Source organism: Siphateles boraxobius, unplaced genomic scaffold (genome assembly GCF_051911475.1).
Source record: "Siphateles boraxobius isolate OS27281-9 unplaced genomic scaffold, OSU_SipBor_1 41, whole genome shotgun sequence".
In the NCBI taxonomy this organism is placed as follows: Eukaryota; Metazoa; Chordata; class Actinopteri; order Cypriniformes; family Leuciscidae; genus Siphateles; species Siphateles boraxobius.
The window spans coordinates 9,438,532-9,451,338 of record NW_027509042.1 but is presented as its reverse complement, the minus strand read 5'-3'; the positions used below and the strand labels follow the sequence as shown (position 1 = coordinate 9,451,338).

Genomic DNA, 12,807 nt, shown 5'->3' with positions numbered 1-12,807 from the left:
GTCTATCGTATCTTATAGAAGATATCCTGGACCATTCAAAGATACCAGATGTTTGGAAGTTTAGCAATGAAAAGTTGTTTCCCTAGGTTTTTGAAAATGGATATCAACATATGCATTATATTTTACAGAAAGAGGAACATATTGTTTTGTAATTCTCATTTGTACTTAATTGAGTTTCTCATACATAAAGGTCTGAAAAATCTCAAAGCAGAATGATTTTCTTAACATTTCTTCTATTGGTAGCTGCTTGTTACTCCATATGTTGTGGAGACAAGTTGCCCAAAAAACACATTAATATAAAAAACGACTATTTAAAACCCCAACACTGATTGGAGATGCACATATTTATAAAATATGAGGTAAACACAATGTAGACAAATAATTACGTTAACTTAGTTTAGACAAAAGTTCATGTATGCTCACTAGAAATTGAGATTTATGTGTTAAAATCCTGAAGAGGCTATTAAATGCAGACAGGTAGTGCCATACAAAAACAAAAATCAGAATTTGTGTATTATACAATACAATATAATTGTGTATTACATTTGATTAAAACATTGTTTGACAATGAACAGTGGTTGGACAATGAAACTGAAACACTGGACAATCCTCACTGATTTTAGGTGAAGGTTGAATTAGCAGAGCAATAGCAGCTGTAGATAAAATATTGCAATCCACACAACATAATGGGAGACATATCAGACTTCACAAGAGGACAAATTGTTGGTGCACATCTCGCTGGCTCATCTGTGACTGACAGCACGTCTTTGTGGTGCATCCAGAGCTATAATATCCAGGGTAACGCCAGCATACCACCCACCATGTAGGACAAACCACATCCAACTGGACAGGAGTAACTGTCGACGCAAGAGGAAGCTGTCTGAAAGGGATGTACAGGAGTTTAATCCAAAAAACATAAATCCACAGCTGCCCAACTGCAGAATTTAATGCAGTTCTCCTTGTTTCCACCTAAACTGTTCATCGGGAGCTCCACAGAGTCAATAGTCATGGTCAGGCTGCTATAGCCAAGCTTTTAGTCACTTGTGCCAATGCCTAATGTCAGTTTCAATGGTGCCAACAGTGCAAATCTTGGGTTATGGACAATGCAAAGCATGTATTGTTCTTTGATGAGTCCACTTTCACTGTCTTCCCCACATCCAAGCCCCAAAAAAAAGCCTCAACACTCGGACTGTTGCTGGCGAGAGTGAAGCACGTCAGTGGACCAGTGATGGTTTGGGCTGCAATATCATGGCATTCACTTCTGTGCTTGATGGGCGTCACTGCCAAGGACTACAGAACCATTCTGGAGGACCATGTGCACCTAATGGTTCAAGCATTGTACCCTGAAGTTGGTGCAGTGTATCATTTACATTTATCTGACAATTTTATCCAAAGCAACTTACAATTGCTATATTTCAGAGGTCGCACGCCTCTGGAGCAATTAGGGGTTAAGTGTCTTGCTCAGGGACACATTGGTCTCACACAGTGGATTCGAACTCAGGTCTCTCACACCAAAGGCATGTGTCTTATCCAATGCACCATCACCACCTTATGCATAATATCAGCATAATAATGCACCAATACACACAGCAGGACTTGTGACAGAATGGTTTGATGAATATAAAAGTGAAGTTGAAGATCTCCCATGGCCTGCACAGTCACCAGATCTGAATATTTTTTAGCCACTTCGGGGTATTTTGGAGGAGCAAGTCAGAAAACATTTTCCTCGACTAGCATCAAAGTGTCCTGGCCCATAGTCATTCCCAAGATGCATTGATGCTGTATTGGCTGCAAAAGGAGGCCCTACACCATACTAATATGTTACTTTTTCAGTTTCTATTGTCCAACACCTGTGTGTATATATATATATATATATATACACACACACACACACACACATATGTGTTATATATATATATACACACACACACACACATATACATATATATATATACATCAGTGTTTCCCCTAAAATGTATTCAGCAGCGGCGCAGCGCCGCCGCTGGATTTTCAGTGCCGCTGTAAAATCTTTCCATGATCAGTAATATCACGACATTCTCTTCATTCACGTACACACCTGAAAACACTGAGACATGGCGACCGGCGGCGCTGCATGCGGTGGCTCTGAATCCACTTGTAAACAAGGAGGAAAGAGCCACATATGGAAATATTTTCGATTAGGCTAATGTCACGTTGCCATAAGGGGCCGTTCACATAGCGTGTTTTTTGCGCGTGCAAATTCATTATTTCAAATGCGGCCGGCGCGCTCTTTTTCCCAAGCGCGCCTCTGTTCATGGTTGCATAGCAACGACAGACGCCAAGGGAGAGCAAGCGCTTGTGGAAAGGAGAAAGCGGTACGAACTGCGCTCTCCATGATGACGAGGAAGTATCACCTACTGCTCATAGTCCTGATAGTTAACGTTAAATCATATTTAATTTTTCAGATGAGTCTACTAAACTTGTTGGTGTCCTTCAGAAATCATTCTAATATGATATGTGATGCTCTTTTCTTTTTTTTTTCAAAGATTCTTTGATTAATAAAAAGTTAAAAAGAACATCATGTAATAATATTTCACAATATTAGGCTACTGTTTTTTCTGTTGTTTTTTTTTAAATTAAATAAATGCAGGCTAGATGAGCATAAGACTTCTTGCAAAAACAAAAAATACCCCCACAATCATTCAATTACCAAAGAGCCTTAGAGATCTTCTATGAAAAGCCCAGAAAAATTAAGTGCTCACAGATTGGGTGTGGCCTTTCCCATTAACATAAAATTTTCAATAAATTGTAAATAATCTTTTTCTGGGTTGTGCTGTTTCATTTTCCCCCTAAACAATTTCTACCAAGCTGAAAATGAACACAAAAGAAAAACATGAATAATCCTGTCTAAAATTATAAAATGAAGGTTTCTGTTTGTGACTGCAGTTCAAGGTACGTGCTGCAATAATCATGCCTTGAATCAGTTGATGGTATGTCATATTTGTTTTTCTTAAAATGTCCATTTCTATCCACAAAACTTGCCAGAAGTCATGGTTTAAGGGTTTAAAAAAAAAAAAAAAAAATCTTCCAGGGTGCATGCCCCCGGACCCCACCACGCGCGGCTTGGTAACAACCTCGGGCACGTAACAGCACCGCTGCTGGAAAAATTTCTAGGGGAAACACTGTATATATATATATATATATATATATATATATATATATATATATATATATACACATACACACACACACAGACACACACACACATATATATATATATATACATATATAAATATGATCAAAGATAATATCAAAATTAAATCTGCATTGTTAATACTTTTGATATTTTAAATTTTTTGCAAAAATCGAACCTTTCATTGAAGTAAAATAATTGAAAGTGTGGGGAAAATCTAATTATGGGATAATGTTTTTCTCCAAAACACGTAGGGACCAATTATGTTCAGCCCACTCATTTTCTATAGGGTTCAGGTCAGGGTCTGGGATGGCCATTGCAAATGCTTGGTTTTGTGCTCAGTGACACATTTTTGTTTTGATCTTGATGTTTGTTTTTGCATCAATGTCCTGTTGGAAGATCCAACCATGGCCCATTATAAGATTTCTAGCAGAGGTTGTCAGGTTTTGATTTTTTATCTTTTGGTATTTGATTGAATCCATGATGCCAGGTATCTGAACAAGATGTCCAGGACCTCTGGCAGAAAAATAGGCCCACAGCATTAAAAATACAGCAGAGTATTTTATTTGACACATGGGGTACTTTTTAATCCCTGTGTACACCAAACCCATCTTAAGTGTTTGCTGCCAAAAAAGCATTTTTTTTTGTATCAACTGTCCATAGAACCCGTCCCATTTGAAGTTCCGGTCAGTTACTTTTCAAACGTTCTATGGTAAGATGAAAGAAACAAACAAAAAAGGAGCTTTTTGGCAGCAAACACTTAATAAAAGGGGGAAATAAAACGCTGTATTTTGTATATATACTGTCATTGTACTGCTGTCCCCTTCAGCTCAGAACAATATATTTATTATTGATTATAAATGCACATATAAGGTCAAATTATTCATTTCTATAATGAAAATCTAACTAAAACATTTGTGATCAGTTTTAACAATTGCATACAGTGCTGTGGATCTAATGGGACATGTTTATGACATCTACTGGTTAAAAGGAGAACACAACAGTGCAAGTATATAATTATAATGATTTATTATCTTCAGTTTTTTTCAGTACTAAGCAGTTACATTAACTTTAACTTTACTTCAAAGCTCACCACAACATAAAAGAGAAAAATATATAACAATGGAATAATATAAATTAGATTTGTAGTGCAATATGTTTATATAAAGAGCTTCAAACAAATGCTTAATAAAACAAACATCTGACCAAACAAATATAAAGGGAAGTATTAGATTTCCTTCATTAGCCGTGCTTGTCAGCCATGTATGAGCAGCTTGGATGCATATAATTGCATGAACAAACTTAAAGAAATTACAATTTTATGGGAAATAAAATATACTCCAAACAAAATTAATTAGGCTTCAATCATACTTTAGAAATATTTTTTTTAATACTCTTAGTCTGGATAAAATAAGAGTATTTAATTAAACGGGAACAATTTCAAACAATCTTGAAAAAAGCAATTACAATATTATAAATTCTCTTCATTTTAGCCCTTTTTGAAAATGTTATGCTCTTTAAAATAAAAATGCACATTTATTCAACATTTTTCAAATGTTTAAAGGTGAACATACTAACTTGTTTTTATGACAGTACAGAAACCTGCAGCGATGTTTCTAATATGACGATATTAATAAGATATGAATGAATAACAATAAGTAATGATAGGAAGACATTGAAACCTCACTCAGAGAGAGAGAAAAGATAGTGAGCAAACATAGTGCAAGGTTATACCAACCAAAGTTTACAGTACAAAATAAAGATGTAATGTAATAATCAAATATTTCTTAGACATTCCGACTAATTAACTCAAACATTCCAAATTAACTCAAACATTCAATGCTGTATACAGTATGTGAGCATGAAAACACATAGCAGAAGTGCCATTTATAAGGAAATAGATATGTAGAAACAGTTCCATGTTTTCAAATCAGCTCTAGTAATAATTGAAGTTCAACTCCAGGAGGTATCGGATGCGACACTGGCTTTCCTTATAGATGAGATACTCACTGTTGTAGAAGGAACTTCCTTCGTACTGCTGCTGTTTTATGACTTTTCCCTGAGGAACTGCCACCTTTTTACCATCAAACTCAATGAAGACATCTTTCGAGGGATCTGAAGAAGAAAACAACTGAGACTGAAATTGCTAAGAACTAATGTAATGCAGAATTTAACAAAATGAACAAGTCTATAAAGAGAAATGAGTAATGAGTTTTGATTATATTTGGAAAAACCTGGTTCTTGGCTTCCGCGTGCAATTACGCTGTCATAGCCAGCGGGGGCCTTCCTTAAGCTGGAATCATCCTGCGTGATGGTGTACTCTTTTCCCAAAGCAACTTCATTTAGAAACATGATACCGATGTTGTTGGATGGATGCACTGCAAGCACAATAAAGAACTTTTATTTTAGAGATAAAAAGTGCCTAATAATGTCTATGACATTAACAATTTTTCCTGGAAATGGAGGGAATGTAGGGAAATAATTACTACAAGCTAGGGCTGGGCGATATGGCCTGGAAAAAAAATCTGATTTATGATTTAATTTTAAACTTAACTTTATTTTGTTTTGATTTTTCCTACCGGGATTTGATCTGTATTTCCCCCTTCGGGTTAAAGTGCCATTTAGAAAAAACTGCTTTATAAACAGTAAAAATATAAGATAACATAACGTAATGTAACGTAACGTAACATAACATAACGTGCTGTAAACATACAGTACAGGGCCCTGTCAGCTGGTATTATTATTAATGGTTAAAAATGTAAAGTATAATGCATTTTTTATAATAACAACGTTATAATATTTTAATGATATACGTAGGTAAAAATATATTAAATATGTAATATAGTTCAGTAATATTTAGCAAAATACTCCTCTCTATAGCATTTTTTTTAAGTCCAACTAACGTGCTATGGTCATTAAATGGCTTTCCTGAGGTAAATGTAAAGTTACGTGACATTGTTCTCAAACTGTTTTATGGACCTCTTTCCGCGGTTGAAGAACACTGATCGATCGATTTTATTACATTTCGGTAAGTTGAACTGTATCTTTCAAATTACCTATTGATCAATCATGTTTATTTACTATTAAATAGTAGTAAAGAGTAACAGATGATCGATTCACGTGCCGTTTGAACTGAGATCTGTCAGCGATCAGTCACGTGAAATTTACAAGCGCCAAAACGGTAGTTATTGTTTGAATTTCGTAATTAAATTGACAGAATCTGAGAGCTGAGTATTTGTTTCATATCTATAGTAACCTTCTCTGTCTTGTCTGTCGGTATCAGTGTCCTTTTTGCGTCGCGATTTTTCTCTGCGTGAGAAAATGGATGTGTGGCGTGAGAGCGTGTAAAAAGTGACAATTGCGTGAGTCTCACTGTGAATTCGTGAGAGTTGGCAGCCCTGCGGATTCAGTTTGTAAATGTTTTTGGCGGGTGTGCTTGTGCTGCCGCGGTCTTGTTCATTTGCCATGTTTGTGTATCTCTATGAAAAACACTGAGCCCGTTCGGAACTACGGGAGCCCAGAGGGGAGAGTCGGTGGATGTTAAAGAGAAAACCGATTGTCATTCAAACAAGTCGACGTAAACAACACATTCACAGCGTTTATATTGTTCTTTTTATACTGATCCAAAGAAGGTCTTACCATAGCCAGCAGATTTGATGTTTTCAGAGGCAAAATAGATTCCCCTGCCCACACGTCCACCAGAATGGGGCATAATACGAAGTCCGCCCTTCAGAATGGCTGCAACCACGGCCACGCTTGTTCCATGCCAAAGCAGCTTCCGGTTCTCCAATGCATCATTTTCCCTGAAGCGCTCAGCCTACACAAGCAAATGCACATATGCACGCACACACACAGGATTTAATTAGGATAATAAGACTCAGTAATGAACAGAATTCAACACCCACCGAGGCCGAGTGCTCACTGCTGGTTCAAAATGAAATTAGGAAACTAATGGGAACCTAACAGGAGTTCTAATGGAAAAAATTACTGTGCATTTGCACTTTTTTGGCATTTACTGTTACGAGTTTACTGTTTACTTTTATCGTTTACTGCTTACTATGCATAAACTTTAAACTTAAATTACGCGATACTATTCACCTCTGTATCTCTGTCAACTTCCCAGACGTCCACTAAAGAGAGTCCTTCGCGTCCAGTGGCATTTAAGTACTTCTCAATTATCTTAAATACAAAAAAGAGAGAGAGAGAAAGGAACTTCTGAGCATACAGCACTTTTTTCAACCCATTTCTATACATCAATTTCTTTTATCAAGCTTGGCAAATGTCCCTGATTTAACTCAAAACTTAAAGACTTAAAAAATGCAAAGGTTAAATAATATAAAATCATTTGTTATGTTTTTAATATATGTTCAAGAAAATCTGGAAATTTTTATTTAAATCTGGAACTTCTGCATTTTTTTTTTTTAAAGTTGACATTAACAATTTAAATATTTACAATTTTGCTATTTAATATTTCTAGGTCATATTCTTAAGTAAGTCCTTCTGACAAAAAACATCAGTGTTATGCTGATAATAAACACTGCATCATTTATTAATTTAAAAGTTTGTTTACCAGATTTAAATTAGATTCTGAATTCCTGATTTCCAATATGGACTATAAATGTTGCTGTGCATTGAAACCTTATATTCCTTCGATTTCTTATCCAGCAAACTTAGCTTGCATTTCAGAGACTGGAAATTTTGGTCAATTGGATGAGGCACCACGTCCTTCATTTCTTCTGTGGCTTTCTCAGATTCAGCTTTAAGACTCTGGGCAACCTCGATGTCTGCAAGAACCTACAAGATACAAGCAAAAGAAAGTTTGGATTTTGGTCATTCTTATCAAGATGGCAAAGCACTCTATATTGGCCATTAAAAACACACACAAGATCAATGTTTATTTTTGTAGACAAACATTGTATGATTTAACAAATAAACCAATTCTGAGAAACATTCACATTAAAAAGTGTGACAACTATCCCCTATTTCATGAAACCGAAACATTCTCAGTGCACAGTAACTGCTATGTATCTCACCAAAAGCATCTCCTTCTTGCCCTGAAGAACAGAATCATCAGAGATGATAGGGGGTCTGTTGCGGCCAAAGTTATGAGGGATAATGGTGAAGAATTTGTTGGTGAGTTCTTCTAACTTGTTCTGTTCCCCCTTCTTTATTGCGGCTTCAATCTCCTCCAAAGCCTCAAAGCCTTTGGCAATCTGCTGCTTGCTGAGTTTCCCCAACGGCATCTTCTTAATATCTGACAGAGAAATATGTGACACATGAAACTCCTTCACAAAATATGGATTGTATCCATCTCCATCTTACAGATGTAGATAAGAAAAGTGGTAGATAGGGCTCAAATAGGCAGCAAAAAGTCCCATCTTCAGTTTACAATCACAATGCCAAACCCCCCTGTGGCTTTCAGAAACACATGTAAAATGGGAAATGAATCCCTGAGAGATCTGATGTCTTTCATTGAGTTTTTAAAATATTACTTATTTTTCCCAGCTATCAAAAACAAGTTATAAAGGAACCACAGTAACATGGCTATTCAAAGGAATGGAAGAAAAGGGACTTACAGTGCCCCTATTATGCTTTCTCAGATATTAACTTAAATGTAGTATGTAATTCAGCTGTTTGTGAATGTAAAAGGTCTGCAAAGCCAAAAAAAGCAGATTTTGAACTGCCTGAAATGAGTCCTCAGCAATATCAATATTATTTCCAGCACAAACCTACTTAGTTTTGAATAAAGTTTGCATAAAATCTAGAGAGGCCGAATCTTTGATCGAACCGTTTCAGACACTGTGAGAAAAGAGGTGATGCTGCAAAGAGAAAATTAAAGACATTGGAAGCATGTAAACCTATTGTTGGAGACCTCAAAAACAAAAAGGTACCTTTAAAATACCATAATAGGGCATTTTAAGGCCATGTGATTCCACCAAAGCGCTTTTTCCCGCGGCTAGCGTATTTTTCCAATTGTTTTCAATGGGAGCGCTATGTTTTTAAAACGCCAGCAGAGTAGCGAGGCACTGAGCGTCAATTTCACGCTGAATCGTTCTGCATTTTTTACCAGATGCTGAGAGTTGAAGAATGTTCAACTTTGGGTACACAGCGCTCATCACTGTCACTTTTTACCCAGCTGTCCAATCAAAGTGGAGGAGGGGCGGGACAAAAACAACACTGACCAATGTCAACAGATGACAACAACAAGCATAATAGAAAAAAATATTTAAAATAAGAGCCAGAGCAAATACTTTACATTGTATCAACAGTTTTATAGAGAAACAATACAGAAAAAAAACTTGCAGGCAAAGCGTCTAAAAAAAAAAAAACCCTGCGCTGCGCTGCCGAAGCGCACTCAAGCACCCACAGCTACGTTTTCAGCTGGCTAAAAAACACTTTGGTGGACACACAGCCTAATGATTCAAAGTAGGCTGCATGATTTGGGGAAAATGTCATATTGCCATTATTGAGGTCAATATAGCGATTGCGATATAATAAACAAATGGTTTCATGAGTCAACTTGCTTGCAAAATGCACACACAGGTTAGTGATAATTCTGAAATGTGTATTTCTCAACTCAAACTAGCAACAACAACTAGATGATTGATAACACCTATAATGATCAATAAGCCATTGATGTCTGGATAAAAATGCAAGAGCAGTGAGTCATTTTCTTTGTTCCCTTTGTTCTTTGATTAACTTTACTGACAGAAAGCTTTATTGGCTGCTGGCCCTTTAACAGCAGCCGCTGCTGACAGAAACGCGGATCTCAAACGCGCCTTTTTCTCGCACAACTCTTTACTTCCATCAAAAGACTGCTCTTATGTTATGAAGATACTCGACAAAACGACATTTTGGCATAATTGTGTGCGTTATTGTTTGTTCAAGCGTGAAAGAGAACTGTATTATGGCGTGCGGTCTGTGCATGCGCATGATACTGGCGCCCGTCTTTCTGTGAGTCACAGTCAGGACATTCACAGACAGCGCTCTCTTTTGACTAGTCGCGCATGAATGGTTTAAAGGCATTTGCACAAATAAGAGCGGGATTATGTAACACTAGCCAAAGGATGACAAAAAATAACAGATGCTGCATTAATTGCGTTAACAGCCCTAATTCGTTTATTTCATATAAAATCGCAGCATTTCGCGTCATATAATTGCATAGGCTTGACATCGCGATTGCAATTGCGATATAATTAATCGTGCAGCACTAATTCAAAGCTATATCGCAATAAACTAACCCAGGTTCATGCTGGACATGGCTTCTTTGAACATGTCGTTGTCGAAGATGAATCGGATAAGCCTTTGAGTTGCCTCATCCAACGCACAAGGCAGAACGTGTTGTTCACTTTTCACCTTCACATCTCCACCATCTACAGTATCCACCTGCAGGAATCACAAAACATTAGAAACTGTCAAATGTGTTAGTCTTTGGACAACAACAAGGACATGGCTTCAACTAAGGGTGTAATAAAGTAAATTCATTAAATGCTGCAAAAACTGATGAACAAGCTAAATTACCTTCACTTCTGCATCCTGGTCCCCATCTACCTCTATCAGTGTGTACTTCCCAGAATGTGAGACAAAGTTTTCTCGATCGCTCCAGTTATTCTTGGTCTTATCTTTGAATTTCTTTTCAAAACACTTAACGGCTGCATCAGCGGTAGATGGACCAGCTAAATTGTTTTGGCCAGACTCTCCCTGAAAAGAGTGAAAGACAGGAAGAGTACGTCATCCATTAGAAGCTACAAGAGCATTTATGCACATTATGTTATGACATATTTGATGGACAAAAAAGAGAAGGCAATGTACCACTCTGCCCCATCTTGTCCAGCAATAGTACTTCCCTCCAGACACTAAGACTTGGGTTACATAGAATTTGTTGTTGTTGTTTCCAATGTTAGTTTGGTTTAACATGCAGTCATAATCTTCATGAACCTGTTGGTTAGGATCACACAAGATTTTTTTCTGTGATTCAGGGTAAGCAATAATTTACACGTTAAACTGAAAACTCACAATTCTCATTGAACCAAAGACATCAATGGTAGTTTGAACATGGTCAATTGTTTAACCACTTGTTCGGTCTCACCTCAGCATTTGATAGATGACAGAAGCTGTCAGGGTTCCTCGTGGCCTTCACCTGCGATCCCGTTGCCTTCAGGGCCTCTTTGGCAGAGGTGAACTTGTCCTTTGGTGGAGCTTCAGGCTCCTCCTTTACCTTCTTCCCTCCAGCTTTGGTGCTTGATGTTGCCCTTCTCTTAGGTGCCATCCTCTTTCCTCTTTGTTAATAATCATATGATGTTTTAAATATAGTATAAACATTCAACAAACAACTGATCAGCAGTTATGGAGTCAGTGAAGTAAGACATACTACAGCATGCATTACTTAATACACTTAAAATTCCTTTAAAAATGATTTTAGTTTACTTAAATCGAAATATCACAATTAATTTAAAATATAGGTGAATTTATTTCATCTTTGATAAATGGTTGCCACGTGTAACTTCTAACATGGACACCTGGCATTTTATTAAGAAAATATACCAGATGTTTCTTTATTTATTGTTATATCTTATCAACATTTTTCAAACACACTGTTTGGAAATGGTATGACGACAGCAAGTTTTAAATGCTGAGACGTACGGGGCATGCTGGAGTTTAACGTTACTGTAAGTGACGTAATCCTGGCAGCCTGTCAGAGGCGCTGAAAATGGGTTCATAGAAATCACGGGGGTGCGTCTAGTCTCATTGAGAACATTTACTAACTGACAAATTAGTGCACAAATAAACATATAATGTGAGATCACAAGTGTTCAGAAACGCGGCGAACAATTATGGCATTAACGCAACGCTTACGGCTGCTAAAACGTTATGTTTTGACGCACACTCCACCTGCAGCGTTATAGCTGTAGCAACAAATAGTCTACAGAGTAATGTAACTTAAAAATTATTCGAGATTTTATTATTATTCCGATAGAATGATACTTACCTGCTAGTGAGGGAGCTGAGAAAGTTTGCAGATTCACTCTCACACTTCGGGACTATCTGCAGCCTGACTTCCGTGTTTCTGACACTTTACGTCACACCCCTTCCCTCACATATCATTGATTTCAGATATATTTTTATTTTGAAATAACAGCTTATGTCACCAAAGTTGTAGCTAATGTTTTAAAACAGATATATTTCACAATTCATAAAATACACCATTTGAGATACGATGAAAATGTTAATAAATAAATAAATAAATAAACAAATAAATAAATAAATTTTGTTCTCATTAGTAGCCTACCATTGTTTTTAGTGTACTTCTCTGACACAAAGTTTTTCAGGTATCTTAAAAGGGACATCCTGCAAAAACAAAATAGTTACAATTATTTTTACTAGTATTTTATTTTAATTTTATTTATTTGTTTAAAAAAAATATCACATGTTGCTTCAAACACTTTAATATCCCCAATATAACATGAGGTTGCGTAAATAATTTTAGTCCAATATCCAACCTTTGTACTTCTCACTTAATGTAAGCTATAATGCTGGCTTTGTGCTTGAATTGAAGCAGTTAAAAAATACTCAGTTGTAAAAGTAACTGCAATGATAATCTTCCAGTGGGACTATGGACACTAGTAGGTCTAATG

The 12,807-nt window shown here is 36.6% G+C and overlaps 1 protein-coding gene across 1 annotated transcript; it reads right to left on the bottom strand.

Annotated features, from left to right (window-relative positions):
* Window positions 1-4,184: 4,184 nt before the first annotated feature.
* Window positions 4,185-12,262, bottom strand: parp3 (poly (ADP-ribose) polymerase family, member 3). Its single transcript, XM_077198160.1, has 11 exons — window positions 12,162-12,262; window positions 11,262-11,451; window positions 10,985-11,110; window positions 10,694-10,873; window positions 10,414-10,558; window positions 8,206-8,426; window positions 7,811-7,966; window positions 7,271-7,351; window positions 6,812-6,989; window positions 5,407-5,550; window positions 4,185-5,287 (listed from the first exon to the last, which is right to left on the bottom strand). Exons 2-11 carry the CDS (start codon window positions 11,439-11,441, stop codon window positions 5,109-5,111), a joined length of 1,590 nt encoding a protein of 529 aa, XP_077054275.1. The 5' UTR covers window positions 11,442-11,451; window positions 12,162-12,262; the 3' UTR covers window positions 4,185-5,108.
* Window positions 12,263-12,807: the final 545 nt, after the last annotated feature.